The following is a 14,197-nucleotide window of genomic DNA, read 5'->3' on the forward strand; positions in this document are numbered from 1 at the left end:
AAATCAATTTGGCAAAGTTTTGTTCTCTTTACTTGTTTATTTTCCTTAGAGATGCTTTTTCCCTGTTACAAAAATGATGAATTCTGCTCCTCGCATATAACTTAGCTAGTCCAGAGCAGTGCTACTTTCTAAATAATACACTTGTTTTTCTCCTAATGCTGGTAATTTGGTCCATTGGGAGACAAGAATACAAACTGCAACTGAGATTGCAGTTTTTAGATTATACTTGCAAATGCTGTGGTCTTCTGGGAGTGAACAAGCAGGATGTATTCCAGCCAATTCAGGGGTGGCAATGAATGAGGCAGGCAGGTTTGTCTGAGCAGCCTGCATTTCACAGACCTAGCCAAACTGTTTCACAGACTGCAGTTTGCATTGCTGTCAGTCTCTGGCTTTCAGAACCACACCTTATATTTACCATGGCATGATTTGGTCCTTTTGGGTATGCAGGAATGTTGTAGAGGTTTCACTGGCATGAACATCTCTGGCAGACTTGATTGTGCTTGTTGCCCAACAGGAACCTTTAAAATTGATTAAACTCGGGATAAAGCACCAAAAGTGAATAGGAGCTACGATGACTCTGTGGGTAGGAAAAGCTTTGGTAACGCAGCCTGACATATTTCTTGATTCCCAGATCTCTTTGCCAGGCTGACTACTTTGCATTACCTACTTCTAATTGAACACAGAGAGCCTCAGAGGGAGTAATATTAAAAGGTGTTCAGTCAGAGAAACGTTGATGCAGCTCATGTCATAGACAAGGGATTGAAATGGCTTTTCCAGTGAAGTAGTTTTACCAGAGAAACTTCTGTTACTCTGGGTTTGTTGCAGAAAGTAGGTTTGAGTAGAACCCGGTATAACAGCTTTTAATATTTATGTTTTTCTTTAGCTCTCAGGGTCCTTCGTCAGCCAGGGCAGAAGCAGATGAAGAAAAGGTTGATCTCCAGGACGTGGTGCTGTGTCAACCTCCAGCAATGCTTGTCTCAACTACCAAAGGTCAGTGTTAGAGAATAAATCTTGAGGTTTTATGGCTCTCCTTCACTGACAGTATTACCTCAGTGTAGCCCACCTGTTTTGGGAAATTCTGCCTCCCTGGGTTCCTCAGTGCTGTGACTTGGACAGTTCCAGAGACGGGAATGAATTTATAGTGAAACACTGTTGCCTGAAATGAAGTGACGGGGAGTATTATCTCATGGGAGTAGCTGCTAGAGTTCTGTAGAGTGCTTAGGTTTCACCACAGGGTAAACAAAAGAAATAACACAACCCACCCCACAGGAAATCTCTACACACAGGGGCCTGTTCATCAATCATGTGAAGACTTAACAGTGTCCTTGAACTGTATGTTTATCTGGTTAGAGATCATCTACCTCTACTGGTGAAGAGTCAAGTATAATCATTGTGGGTATGAAATGGTTAAGACTTCATTCAGGGCAGTACTGATCACACAATCACAAAGGAAAGCACTTAATGGGGCTAATATTAACTGGCTAACACCTGGCTCTGCCCAAATCCCCCTTTTCCTTTTGTAGGAGGGTAGTGTTCTACCTTCTGAATTGGTGCCTGGCTAGCAGCAAGCTGACTGTGTTTAAGGAAAACCTGCCAACGCATGTGGGCCTTCTAACTGGCTCAGGATCTGTGTGGTATTGGGGTGTCTGCTGTAGAAGGCCAGTGTACTGACAACCCTCTCTAGTGGGTTGTCATAGCAGATCTCAGGTGCAAGTGATTTTTAGACAATGCTGTCAGAGTGTTGTTGTCTGGTTTCTACTCCCACAACTGAAGATAGTTTCACAGGAAAAAACAACTGAGGGGAGTGGAAGCTCAGTAGCTGTTGGGGGAGGGGGAGATATCAGAAGGAAACAAGTATTGTACTGATACAGAAAGGAGGCACAGAAAATTATATTGCCAAAGGAAAGAATGTATGAGAAAAGAATGAAAGCATAAACCAAAGAGATGAAAGGAGTGGAAAGTGACAGACAGAAAATGGACAAGGGAGAAGGAAAAGAAAAAAAGTGTCTCACCTTTGAGATACACTTTCATTTAAATGGGTAGTTAACTCTGGTAGCTTGGCAGGCAGCCATTGGCTCTTTGTTATTTGGGATTGGTATTGATGGCAGCTGGTTGCTGCTGGTGGAATGAGTCACATTTTCTGCCTCCCCTTCCTTTTATGGCCATTAATGATTCACATTTGATGTGGGCTGCTGAGTTACACCACACCACGTTCCATCTGTATTTGGGCTCAGGAAGTCACTTTCAAGCTTTTCTCCTCAGATAACTGTATCATGACTTTCAGACAAGAAGCTGAAAACCTGGTCTGAGAGCAGCCACCTATGGAGTTTTAAGGAAAGGAAACATTCACTGACTTTGTCCCTCAGGTCTCCAGCAGCTTCTCTTGCAGACAGGAAGGTATACCCATGCAGACCATGCAGAACAAATATACTGCAGTTCCCACCAGTTATATCTGCCCCTTCTCAATAATCAAAGTTTTACTGGCCCTAGCAGGTATTCTTGTTGATTCAGGACACCTGTATTTGAAAAAACATTTTTTAAGTGTCAGCAGCTAGAGAGGAAACAAAATCTTACCACCTGCAACCCTAAAGTTTGACAGTTCACGTATAAAGAAAGTGGCAGTAGTGTGAGTCTGGCTCAAAGCCTGCAGAATTAAAGCCTTAACGTCAAATAGAAATTTCAGGCGAAGAAACACCCTGCCTGTCCCATCCTTAGGAACAAACACAAGCTTTTGCTTTGTTTTGTTGCTGTTGCTTTGAACTACCAGACTGAACCTTCGTCAGATTCCTGGGGGGACAAATATCCATATCATAAAATCTAGAACCAGAAGAAACATTCACTGCTGGTAGTCCTATCCCCAAAACCAAGTGTAATTGGGACACAGAGATTAAAATACTCCAACCTCATTACATCATTCAATTGGAGCTAAGAGAAATTAATGAGGCAGTATAGAGGAAACTGAGGTAGAAGTGATACTGAGGGTTTGTCTTCAGAGCTCACTTTTGACAGGTTGTGGAGATCTGAACGTACATGGTGTACAGAAAAAAGCCATACTAGGATTAGGACAGCATAACAATGAAGGTGATGGTAAAAGCAGAGGCCCAAGGTATGATTAGAACAAAGCAAAGACCTCAGACAGATCAGAGACTTTAGGGAAAAGTGTTGAGCTTGTCCTGTAGTTCCTAAGGTGGGGCTTAGACACTGCTCAGGAGGTCTTGTAGGCTCTTTCTCCTGAGCTTGCTCATAGCATATGTTGCTACTCTGTTGGCAGTGAACTTGGAATTCAGCTTAGAAAACAGGAGTATGAAAACTCAAGGTTCTAACCCAATGTAAGTTCCAGTCGCTTCTACAACCTTATCTACTGGGCTGAGGGATACAAGGAGAGCATAAGGAGCCAGACCTAGTGGGTGGGAGTCAGGCAGCAGAGAGAAGGCTAGTACCATTGTCATGATGACCAAGGACAGGAACCTGTGAAGCCACAGGTGGTACCAAACCAAAGGGTGCAGTGAGATCATGATCACAGGCTGGTCCAAGGATTCAAGAGCCTGTGCCAGAAGGCAAGATCTAGGATGAAAGTTAAAGACAGGACTGAAGGAGAGACAAGAGGAAGCAGAAGGTAGTGCTGAACAAGATTGCAGAAGCTAGCTACAGCTAGGACCACCAGTAACAGAGAGGAATGGCTGGGGTTGCATCATGCATTTTATAGCGGACAAATTGCCACTTGGTATTGTTGACCTCAGCGTGGCCAGGCTTAGCAGGTCCGTAGCCCTTGAGGGTACTGACTGCTGTCGGATCGCCAGCTGTAAGGGTAACAGCTCAAATGCAGCCTGGCAGGGGCTGGCACACAGCTAGCAAGCATGCAGATACCTCAAAGATAGATGAGCAGCTCATAAATAGCTAGATAGACTTGATGAGACAGACTATCTGGGGTAGATGATTCATAAAGATATTACTGGTCATGCCATAAGCTTTTCCATTCTAGGTTGGCCTTCGATAGCAGTCATTATGAGCTGTATAGAGGAAATAAACCATAAAATACAGTGTCACCATTTGGGTTTGCACTTCAAGTTGGAAGTAGCCGCTGTGAGAGTTGTCTTGTGTTGATACCACAGCTTCTGTGGAAATAATTGCTGCTTTTCTTACTCTCTTTTTGATCTAGGGGACATCATTTTGGTGGTGTCACCCATGGTATCTCCTCATGCATATGGTATCGTGATTTCAGTCTGTACCCATCGGGGGTTTGTTCTGCAAGGAATCAAACAGCTGGAGCTTTCACCCAAGCAAGCTGTTGGGCTGAGCATGACATCAAGTCAGGTACTGGACAGAATGTGCAGCTCAGTTGTACACCTTGGGTTACCAGTTGTTCTGAAAATAATTATGGTGTGAGCTTCTGGGTGTGTGAGCTGACATTCCTCTAGTAAGTGTTCTCAAGGACACTCATTCTCTTTTTGCTAGCTAGCCAGCATTCGTGTTCTCTGTATTCCTGTGAGTGGTACTCTGGTTGCTTTCAATGCTGTTTTTTTTCTTTAGGAGGAAAATCCCACCAGGCCTCAGCCTCTCACTGAGAACAGAAGTGTGAATTCGTAATCAGGCTGCCTCCTAAGACAAACACGATTTTTACCATTGATCTCAAAATAAGCAAGAGCAGGCAGTAGCCCCATAAACTAAAATAACAATTTCTGGTCTGCAAACATGTATTCAGGAGAATAGTTTTGATCTAACAGGCTGATGTTTGATTTTGTACTTTGTAGTCCCTCTGGGACTGCTTATGGCCTTTCAGCATGAAGTCCCCTAGTTTAATACGTTCCAGATGGGTTGCAAAAAGAGCTTTCCTATTGTCAAAAATAACCTGTTTTTTCTTTTTCTCTGAAGCTCTGTCTAATGTGATGATAGATTTGAGTTAGAGTGCAGTTGGCACTTTGACAAGTCAGCCTAAGGAAACAGGAATAATCATAAATGCAAGATTTCAGTCAGACTTAATATATGCAAGAAGTCCAGTTCTGCACTACTTTACATGATAAATCACCCAGGAATCACATGATGCTTCCTGTTACAAAGGAGGGGACCCCTTATTTTAAATTATCATATTTAGGATCGTTTGCTGTATCAGTCAGGAAATGCGTGATTTTGCAAATTGAACTGTGTACAAAGTGCTTTTTCTGTGATCAAGCCTGAGGAATAACACTTTCCCCACTCATAATATTTTGTAGAATAAATGTAACTTATTTGCGTATTACTACAGCCCAAATGGCCAAATATTTGGAGCATGCTTCGAAACGACCATTTAAGAAGCTAACAGCAGTAACTATTGCTTCAAATGTTCTGTTTGTAGCTAAATGTTTCTGAAAAATCATCCCTTCGTTTGGGACTCAAGGTCATTTTTGCATGAGTGACTTAGGATCACATACCAGCTGAGTTATAACTGTTGTGGTTTTAGTACAGCCCAGTTACAGGGCAGAATGTTTTTATGTTAAACCTCTTCCCTGGGGTTTAAATTAAGTTTCTTTGTCTCATGAATAGATGACGCATGAACACCCAGTTAGTGGAAGTTACTATGGCTCAGCTGGTGAGCTCTATCTTGTTATGCCATTGTAACTTAACTATTTGCTTGAGCCCTATAGTGATTACATCTGGATTTAGTAGTCTAATCTGGCCCTCATTATTTCAGATTGCTGTGTTTTGCCCTAGCAAGATTTCAAGTTCATCTGATGGTTCTGCAAGAGGAGAGCTCTCTGCTGAACCACACATGCACTGTCTCATGTTGTTGTTGAGAAAGGAGAATGCTAGTCATCACATTCCTGCATTGGTAAAAGGTAATGTTTCAGTGCTCAACAGCCTTGGAAAAGGTTTGTATTTAATCTGCATGTGAGCCAAACATTAATAGTCCAACCACAACTTTTATGTTGCAGGGAGTATTTATTGAGATCATCAGGGCCTGATAGTTCTGCTGTGTCTGTCTCCAGACCAGTGTGTAAATCAATCACTCTGTATCCAACAGAGCAGAACGATCTTTGTCAGTTGTTTGATCTTTAGCACTGGAGTCCTCTTGAACTTAAAGTAATTCATGTTGGAAGGGATCTCAGAAGGTCTCTTATCCAACGACCTGCTTGATACAGCATCAGCAGTGAACTCGGACTAAGATGCTCAGGGCTTTTTTCAGTCAGGTCTTGAAAATCTGCAAGGACAGAGATTCCCCTGCTTCTCTAGGCCTTTGTTCCAATGCCTGGCCATCCTTATGGAGAACTGTTTTTCCTTTATGTGAAGCTGGAACCTCCTCTGCTTGAATTTGTGAGCCTTGTCTCTTGGCTTCCCACTGTACACATCCATCATGGGCCTGGCTTTGTCATCTCAATAACCTCCTCTTAGGTGTTCTTATTGCACAGAGTGGTAGGGTAGCAAAAATATGTATGTGCCACTGAGCCTGAGGATAGCATCTGACCCTATCAACCTCAGACCTGACTTCTGCATTCTTGTGACTTCCAAAAACCAGGCAAGTTGCTACCCCAAATCTTCTTATTTGAGTCAGACTGTGTCCTGAGGCTCTGGTTCAGGAAAAACTGTACTTGGTTTTCTTAAGGGTGAGCTGACATTGGTCTCAAGTGGGAAAGATCACAGGCAACAGCAGTTATCAGCAGGGAACAAAGAACCTGCCCTGCCTGCTTCTTCCTGCTCTGGCAGTGGGCATGTTGCCTGCAGCAGGAGAGTCTATTCCTGCATCTGTTTTCCTGCAACCTCCCCTTTCAGACGCCACTGCTGAGAGAAGAGGATCACTGTTGCTGGCCCCTGCATTAATACCATTACAAATCGCTCATGATGGAGACGTTCATCCACTGCCCAATTGCTTCCTTTAATCTATCCACAGTAGAAAAGAACATTTAGAGGTTCTGGGGGAAAAAATAGCAATTCAGAAAGTCCTCTGCTTTTTCTCCTGAGACTATCACAGAATATTCTGAAAACACGTACAGACACAGTGAATTAATCATGGCAGACTAATTACGGCACTGTGTCACCTGCTGCCTGTAGACCCAAGGAAAGTTGCTCATTATGGAAGTACAGTTTCTGCTACTTTTCTCACAGAGTGCCACAGACCATGTTTACAGTGTTCATGTTTTGCATGGGGAAATTTCCACTAGAAATATATAGGGGGTCACTGGAACAGAGGATATTCCAGAAAGATAAAATGTTTTCCTTTGCTGTAGAGAACTACTTGGGGTTTTTTCCCTTAGTTTATAGATAGATTTTGCAAATGCCTCTTTCCATGTGTTCTGTGGCTGCTTCAGAACTGATCCAGAGAGATATCTTATTCCATATTGCAAAGCCCTGGAGAGCGGAAGCTGACATTCTTGCCGCATAAGCTTTGGTTTGGCCTTTGTAAAGTGTAGAATAGTACTAGGATTTGAGTAGAGTAAATACCACACTAAGAAGTTTTGCATCTGTAATCAATACCCCCAAAAAGCAATGAAAAATTCAACAGTCATTCCTGAAACAGAGCAGATAGATGTCTTTGGGTAATGGATCTCTGTCTTGAAGATCAAACACTATAAACCTTTGTCTAAGCTTTACTTTTTGCCATGCACTGAATTTGAATAAATAGCAGGTGATGCTGATGTGGCACATTTTTTAGTTACTCATTGGACCTGAATTTTGAAAAGCAGATAGGTGGTTGTCGGTGGTACAAGTTCAAATTTCTTGTCAGTGCTACGTTTAACATCTGAGGTTTGCCAGCAGCCTCTAGCCCTAGTAATCCATTTCCTGTGCTACACTGTAGTAAATCTTTGACAGGCTTGTATGGTGGAAAGCAATCAAATATATACAAAGTAATTTAAAAAATAAACCTTTAAAACTGATCTGAAATATTATTACAGAAGGCTGAACTAATTGTTGTGGAAGTGTACTGTATGCCAGTACCTTAATATACTGCCTGCGCGTAGCCCAGTCTTTTGGATGAAGAATGGGAACTGAGAGATTGCTAGTTCCAAGCACTTAGTGTCCGTAGAAGTGGCATGGAATTGGATATTTTCCAGACTGGGAGGTACCTGAGCAGAACACCATGTTTCTGTTCAAGTCTGTAATCCTAGCAATGCCTCTGTGGCCGTGTGGTACTGTGTAGGATGCAGGACACTGGCCTTGCACCTTGAGGCACAAGACACCTTGGGGGCCTGCACTTGAGCACTGGGCTTAAGATTTGTGACTTCTCTTCCTTGTGGACACCAACATATTTAAGGCACTTATAATTTAAGAGCTGTGTGGCATTCTTTATGCATTTGTTCCACATTTCAGTTTGCAGCAGGAGTTAGAAAGTAATAGAAACAACTGGGGTGCTGGTCACAAAGCAGAGGGGTCTCCAGAAAAACCTGTGGCCAAGCAGCAATTTTCAACAGCTACTTGCCCCACTGTAAGTGAATGTGATCTGGGGGAGAGAACATGATTAAGTTGCATTTCACATCTTGTAGGTATGCTCAGCATTACAGACCCACATTAATGTCTCTGTGGTCAGGTGAATCAAAGCATTTGATAAGAAGACTGTTTTCATGCCAGACTGCATGACAGAGCTCTGTATTCCTCACGTTCTCTTTCATTCTGTGCACAGGACTGATGAATGGACTGGCAAAGCAAGGCCTCCTTGGCAACAGGCAGAGCAGCCTGCCTGCCACTGCTGCGCCAGACCCCTCCATGTGTTTTCATGCAGCTCCTTACACAGAGACCTTGCTGCAGACAGTGGGTAGGTCAAAGCTATGGGAAATGCAGTGTTCTGGCTTTTATAAGGTCTGACAACCTTATGAGGGGATTTTCCTGAATAAGAACATCAGGAATATGCTTGTCTATAATAACTCGTTGAGTGTTCTGCTGCCTGTCAGCTCTCATTGGATGTCTTCTGCTGCTGGGTAATGAATGGAAGAATCAATAGGAAAATGAAACGGAAATACTTTTTTAAAGTGAATTTAAAGATATGTGGAAAAATAATTGATTTAAATGTGACATGGTAGCAATCAATTAAGCCTTAAACCTACCATTGTTAAAAGATTAATACCAAATCAATACATATTTGTTGCCACAGTTTCAAGAGAAGTCAAAATGCTAAAATGAGATAAGTTGGCAGTTAAGCACATAAAACTAGAATTTGCTGAAGTGATAAATGTTGGCAGCTGTAGTTCTTCTGTAGGTGCAGGGAAAGGACTTAGTCATCTCGCTTTACTCTGATGTTTCTTAGTTTCAGTTTATAAAGTCAAATCACTTCAGTAGTTCATTCATTCAAAGTTGGGAAATTGGTAGGACTTGAAAAAGCAAGTAAATGTGTTTGCTGTTATGAATCTGTGACTCTAATGGGTAGGAGAGTCTTAAACCTGCTAGTTCTGTACACTTGGAGATCATGGCAATCAGATGTTTGTTAAACTACAGGTAGTATTTTCTTATGTATTCAGGTTAATATAGCTTTATTTAACTAATTAAAGTATTCTAAATCTTGCATGTCAGGATTTTCAATTGAAGTATATTGCTCTTCAAAACCAAATTCATGCTAAATCACAAGGAAAAATAACAATCAAATGTGTGTCATTCACCATTTTCTAGCATTAAGAAATGTTAAGATGTATGGGAATAACTAAGTAAATAAATTTTAATCTATGCAATTGCTTAAATAATCATGTAGTGAAACAGTATGGAATTGAACACAGGTTTCTGATGGGCCGGGGATTCTGTGGGTTGTACTGTTCCCAGTAGGACTGTGGGTACATGCATGGTATTGTAACAGTCCCCAGTTTAGCCCTCAATTGTATGCCATGTAATCTAGAAAGCAAAGTGAAGTATCAGTTTGATGTGAAATTAGTCATTAGTTATCAATCTGAAATTGATGCCTTCGATAATTTTTGTATAGATCAACCAACTCTTAACAGTGTGAATAAGGAGATCAAAATTATTTGCCTTATGTGGCAAAAAGTGATTCTAGTTAAGGAGTGTGACTAATTAGTAAGGGTTTGCTGTGATACTGCTCCTCATGCATGATTCTTTTTCTGGCCATGCTGAGCTGCAGTGTGAGGAGCAGTATCACAGTGAGGCACTGGCCTCTGTCTCCTCAGTTGAGAATTAATCAGCTCCTTCACACTAAAAAAGACTTGTTTTTGTGGGGTAACTAGTTTTGATTTGATTTTGTTTTGATGATCTTCCTGGGCAGGAGGAAACCTCAGTGCAGTGCCAGACCCCCGTAACATTCCTCTGTATCTTTTCTGTGATCGAACATATGCTTCTGATCCTGAAATGGAGCAAGTTGTCATGCTGACGGTGGTTGGAATGGACACTATGAAGAGTGCCGGAGATCTCCTTCACCAGATCCTTCTTCCGGAGTGCAATAATGAATCTCTGAGTGCAGGTGATCCAAGCTCGTGGGGAGGGCTGTAGAGTTGGACAGGAAAGTTTATTCTGTCTAGGTATTTTTATGACAGCAGGAACACTATGAAAAACATGGTAAAGGGGCCTCAGGACGGAGGACAGGTTTCTTTGTTAACCTGCCTGAAGAACTGAAGAGTTTATCGTGGCTAGTTAGTCATGGGCAAGGCCACTTTTCATATTGCAAACAGCTCAGATGGGCATAATTTTCTTCAGAGAGTGTCAAATTAGTTCAAAGATGTGCTTAGGCTTACTAAGCCTTTTCTGTAATCCGGACCATTGTGTTTCTCCCCAAGTACTGGGAAATAAAGCAGCTGTGTAATTGGGGCACAGCAACAGGAATTCAGAAGTCACACACTATTCTGTCCACTGACTTCCTTTGTGATCAGAAGCAAGACACTTCACCGCTTCACGCTTTGTTTCTTCATGCGCACAGGAGGAATAACAGTTTTATCCCCATGTTAAACACTTACAAATGCATGAAGAGTGCTGTCAAGTGCTAAGCAGGATGATGATTTTATATAATTTCATGATACAGATTGTATCAAAGTGTAATAGTACAGGAAGCATGCTAATAAAGGGCAGAAGTCTGGCACAATGTCTTTTATACTATGTTGTACCCTAATCTCCTGAAACAATACTGCAGAGTAAGTTTTGTGTCATAATAAGCAATGAGGAGGTTGTATCTGACAAACTTCCAGCAACATGCACTCATGGATTGAGCTACTAAATATCTTGCTATGTTGGAAGTAAGACTCCTTTACAAACACAACAATATTTAAACTACTTTAGAGACAACTCAGCATTAAATGTACCTTATTACTATAATGAATATAGCTTGAAATTGAATGTTATGAGAGGTGGTAAAGGGTCTATAATTATGGATTATACTGTGTCAAACCACATTGTTATCGGTGTATTCTCAGTGTTTCTCTTTCAGCTCTTCTCCATTAGCTGTGTTCTCTAATCAAGTCATGGCACTTATTCTCTGTGGTGCCCTGTTGATTTCCCAGATAGCCCATTTTTTGTTTTCACTGTAATGTGATTTCCTAGCATTTGTATATTGTGGTTTTTCTCAGTATATTTCTATATCTGCATTACAGTCCATTTTGGATGCAACAGGGGGCAAAGTCAAAGCAGCTTTGGAACTTATTGTCTAGTAAAAAAAATCAATGTGAATTTAGAACACTTGTCTCCAAAAGAACACAGCTTATGTGAAACACATGCTGCCAGCTGGTGCTAAACAGATTTCTCTTGACTTGCAGAAGAACCCGAATCAGGATTTGAGCTCATAGGTCTCAAGTGGTTGCCCCATCTCACTCGATGTCAGGCCAAAGAAATAACCCCTTTTGAGGTTGGAGATATTTGCTGGCAAAGAAGCCTTGATACACTAATGTCAAACCCAGTCCTTGTGTGTGCATTACGGCGGATCAATGCCTTCAAAGTTCTTGCAGATACGTTGAAGAGATTAACACAATGCAGAGAGAAGCTAAGTGAAAGTGGCAGTCTTCTACAGCTAGTAATGGCCTTGACCCCAGAGGTGACATTCAGGCAAGCCATCCTCTTCTTCACTGAGGCGGATTTTGTAACTGGTAAGACATGCTTTTGCTGTTTATAATGTCCTCAGATAAAAGGTGTTTTGGAATTTATTGAACCTCGACAAAGGAATCTAGTGTTACGGGTTTTTCTCAGGCACATAAAAACTTAATAATTTGGGGTTAAATTTGGGCTTGGCTGAATAACGATGAAGGATATGAAATCAGCAGGAGCCAGTTGATGTCATGTACAAGTTGGCCTATTAAATTAATGTGCTATACATGGCCTAGTGGCCTTTCTGAAGATACCAAGGTACTCCATAAATACTAAATAGGCATTACAGCAGTTGGCAGGACTAGAGAGTAATACGATGCATTTTGCCTCTATGTAGGAGAGACTGAGAACCGGAGGCCAAAATCTATCCCACTTAAATGTGGTCACCTAATTGTGGTGCCTAACTTCTTGAGGCTAGATGCTGCCAGCCTTACCTTGTACTTGGGGAGACGAAGGTACTGGGGTATTGGTAATCTGCAAGAGCTGAGGAAAGCAGATTTCTTGGGAATTTCTTTTTGTCCTGAAAGAGAATGAACATTTCATGAGGAACAGAGACCTTTGTTGTCTAAAGCTTCTCAGACTACAGTGACATATGCTAGCATTGATTTTTTAGCATAGTAAACTTGCTAGTTTCCTCCTGTAATAAGAAATGTATAGTCATGCCTCTTTAAACCAAGTCACTGTGCAGACTATGGTGTTATTGATATCAATTGCTTTGGAGCAGCACAGTATGAGCTCCCACTATTCTCTTCTAATGTGAAATATATTGGCGTATCACCTCTATTCTTGGGGATGCCTGACTCCTCACAGCTAAAGATAAACGGTTCTGAACCTGACGATTTATGATTATTCAGAAACAGAGAGAAATCAAGGTTGTTGGTAACACCAGGTATCAACTGAGGAGGGAGTGACACAGTTCCATAAGTGCATTCATGCTTTGTAATTTATAGCTCTTCTCCTATCTTTTCATGGTGAAGAAAGATACTTTGTTGTCAACACAAACTTAGAAGCTTACATCAAACACAGTGCTTGTATAGTGCGGTGTAACAAATTGACTTTACTGAATAGAAAGAAGAAAGTGTAATGTTGTCTGGAAAGAGATATTCATTTTAATCTCACAGAAAGTTAGATTTGGCAGTGAATTATGTGGATGTTTTATGTGAGTATGGAGAGCAAGAAGGAGACCTTCAAAAAAGAAGGCATCAGACATCCCAAATTAGTGTATAAAACTCTTAAGAATTCGTGCATTGCAGCCCTTCGTTAAAGTTATCATGGCAGTTAAAGGAAGGATAAGAGGAAAGCAGAACTGTGAGATCAGTTTATTGAGGGAGGTTGTAATCACAGTTCCAGCCTTTTGCACCAAAGCCATTGTCAAGGTCAAAGAAGCATAGCTGAAGCATGACTTCAGCATCCTGCACTATCCCTTTTATAAGGTCATTACATTTTTTTTCCTCCTGTTTTTGTTGTTGTGGAAGTAAGGGGAGAAGTCTTTGTGCAGAGAACAGCTCTTCAATATTTTACAGCTGGTCAAACATCTGCTGTTGCCCCTGCTAAATAAAATTACCTTGGTCACCCCGCAAACAGTGAAGGTCCCCCACCTGTGAATCCAATACATCTCCTTCCTTTCACAGATGCAGAACACCGCCCTGCTATGAAATACCTGCCCCCACCTGGCAAGAGGTCCAGGACTGAAGGTAAGACCAGAAGTTATGTACCAGTTGCCTCTTGGATAAAAACAAATAATTTATACTCTTAAAATAGACTGAAGAAAACTGTAACTCTGTGTCCTCTGCCAGAGTCATTAAAATGAGATTAGTTTTGTTAGACATTGTAATCCCAGGCAATTAGAAAGAAAAGGCCAGATGGGTCCACTTGGTACTGGAGGAAGGTGGTGGCATTGCCGGATCACCTTTCTTCTACACAGTTCTGTGCATGCCTGGATGACCTATTTAGGGCTGGTGTGGAATATAGGCTAGAAGAGTAATTAATGCCAGCTCTTTAATAGCCCTTTTCAGATGTAGATCTCAAAAAAGATTAGTTTCATTATTGTTTTACAGAGGGGTGATTGGAGGTGAAATGTGTTGATCACCATTGTCAACAAGAGAGTGACAGAAATCAGAGCAGAACGCACATTTCCCAATCTCAGACAGGGGCTCTGTGCCTTGCATTACAGTGCCACCCAAGTCACCACAGAATTCACAGATTCTAGAAACTCTTTCAAATA

At 41.6% G+C, this 14,197-nt stretch overlaps 1 protein-coding gene across 1 annotated transcript in view; it reads left to right on the top strand.

Annotated features, from left to right (window-relative positions):
• Positions 1 to 14,197, top strand: part of DNAAF8 (dynein axonemal assembly factor 8) — a 95,725-nt gene that overhangs the window by 53,769 nt on the left and 27,759 nt on the right. The window contains exons 17-23 of the mRNA XM_056337860.1: positions 884 to 990; positions 4,160 to 4,314; positions 5,669 to 5,813; positions 8,591 to 8,722; positions 10,172 to 10,366; positions 11,649 to 11,975; positions 13,605 to 13,667. Coding sequence (XP_056193835.1) covers positions 884 to 990; positions 4,160 to 4,314; positions 5,669 to 5,813; positions 8,591 to 8,722; positions 10,172 to 10,366; positions 11,649 to 11,975; positions 13,605 to 13,667 — 1,124 coding nt within the window. The remainder of the gene's footprint in view (positions 1 to 883; positions 991 to 4,159; positions 4,315 to 5,668; positions 5,814 to 8,590; positions 8,723 to 10,171; positions 10,367 to 11,648; positions 11,976 to 13,604; positions 13,668 to 14,197) is intronic.

The sequence above is a fragment of the Falco biarmicus genome, chromosome 4 (genome assembly GCF_023638135.1).
Source record: "Falco biarmicus isolate bFalBia1 chromosome 4, bFalBia1.pri, whole genome shotgun sequence".
NCBI classification, from domain to species: Eukaryota; Metazoa; Chordata; class Aves; order Falconiformes; family Falconidae; genus Falco; species Falco biarmicus.